Source organism: Galeopterus variegatus, unplaced genomic scaffold, assembly GCF_000696425.1.
Source record: "Galeopterus variegatus unplaced genomic scaffold, G_variegatus-3.0.2 Scaffold2566, whole genome shotgun sequence".
In the NCBI taxonomy this organism is placed as follows: Eukaryota; Metazoa; Chordata; class Mammalia; order Dermoptera; family Cynocephalidae; genus Galeopterus; species Galeopterus variegatus.
The window spans coordinates 96,148-97,189 of NW_007728677.1; the positions used below are offsets into that span (position 1 = coordinate 96,148).

Here is a 1,042-nt window from a genome sequence, read left to right on the forward strand (position 1 = left end):
TTTTTTTTTTTTTCCTGAAGCCACAGATCCCTGCAGATTAAAGTATCTTATAAAGATGTGATTGCAGATGTACTTGTTTAGTCATGCAGACAGTCAAACTGTGTTTTGATTATTCTAATTGTCTTATTTCAATACAGAATAATTTGTTCTTGGCTTTTTATGAGTTCTTATAGCTGCTAAGTAGATTAAAAAACAAAAATTGGAAACACAAGCTTTTTTATTCTTCTACCCTTAAATGGCGGATTTCTATCATGATATAAATGCATTACTAGAACGAACTCTGTTAAAATTTACCAGTTAAATTGAAAATGAAATGAAAAGGATAAGAAAAACTTAGAAAAAATTTCCCCAAACATGTTGTTCGTCCTAGAAACATACAAGTTTTTAGATAAAGTACAGTTTGAGAATTTTCTCCCCATTATTCCATTTAATTGGGTCTCTTACCAAATGTAATTTACATGCCATTTTCTTCATTTTGTAGCTTTGAAAGCTGTATTTGATGAGAAAAACCTGTTTTCCAAAGAAAATTCTGGATTATGAATGAAGAGCCAAACAATTACATCAAGAAACAAAGTTGTGAAGTGAAGATAAAAAGAAATAAGAAGCAATTATAATTGAAAGAAAAATAATTATTTATTATTACAGAAAACACATATATAAAATGCAGAGAAAGAAATAAAAATTCGGCCCCTTTCTTTAATTTTATGTGTGAACTTCAGGACGTTTCATCCTCAGATGTTTTGCTGTTGCTTTTATCCAGCATTTTTTACTTTTTCTATATTCTTAGTAAGAGAAAGATTGGACTAACGAGGGGGCAATATCAATTGGTATTACCTATCCTCTGTTTTTATATAAAAAATTCACAATTCCAGAACAAAGTATTCTAACTAGTTGCCCTTCTGGTTGCTTCTATAGACAAACATTTTTCATCAATTTTCATTGTAAAACTTGCATGTAAATATATAAAAAGTACTGACACTGAATATCTACAAATTTTAATATCTACCAAACTGTTCCCATTGTTTTACACTTTCCAATTTTT

At 28.9% G+C, this 1,042-nt stretch overlaps 1 protein-coding gene across 1 annotated transcript in view; it reads left to right on the top strand.

Annotated features, from left to right (window-relative positions):
• LOC103598321 (WD repeat-containing protein 49-like) overlaps positions 1-540 on the top strand; it is a gene marked incomplete at its 5' end in the record, with an annotated part of 92,510 nt that extends 91,970 nt beyond the window's left edge. Inside the window, 1 exon segment of the mRNA XM_008582319.1 lies at positions 482-540. Within this exon segment, the coding sequence (XP_008580541.1) occupies positions 482-540 (59 nt within the window).
• Positions 541-1,042: the final 502 nt, after the last annotated feature.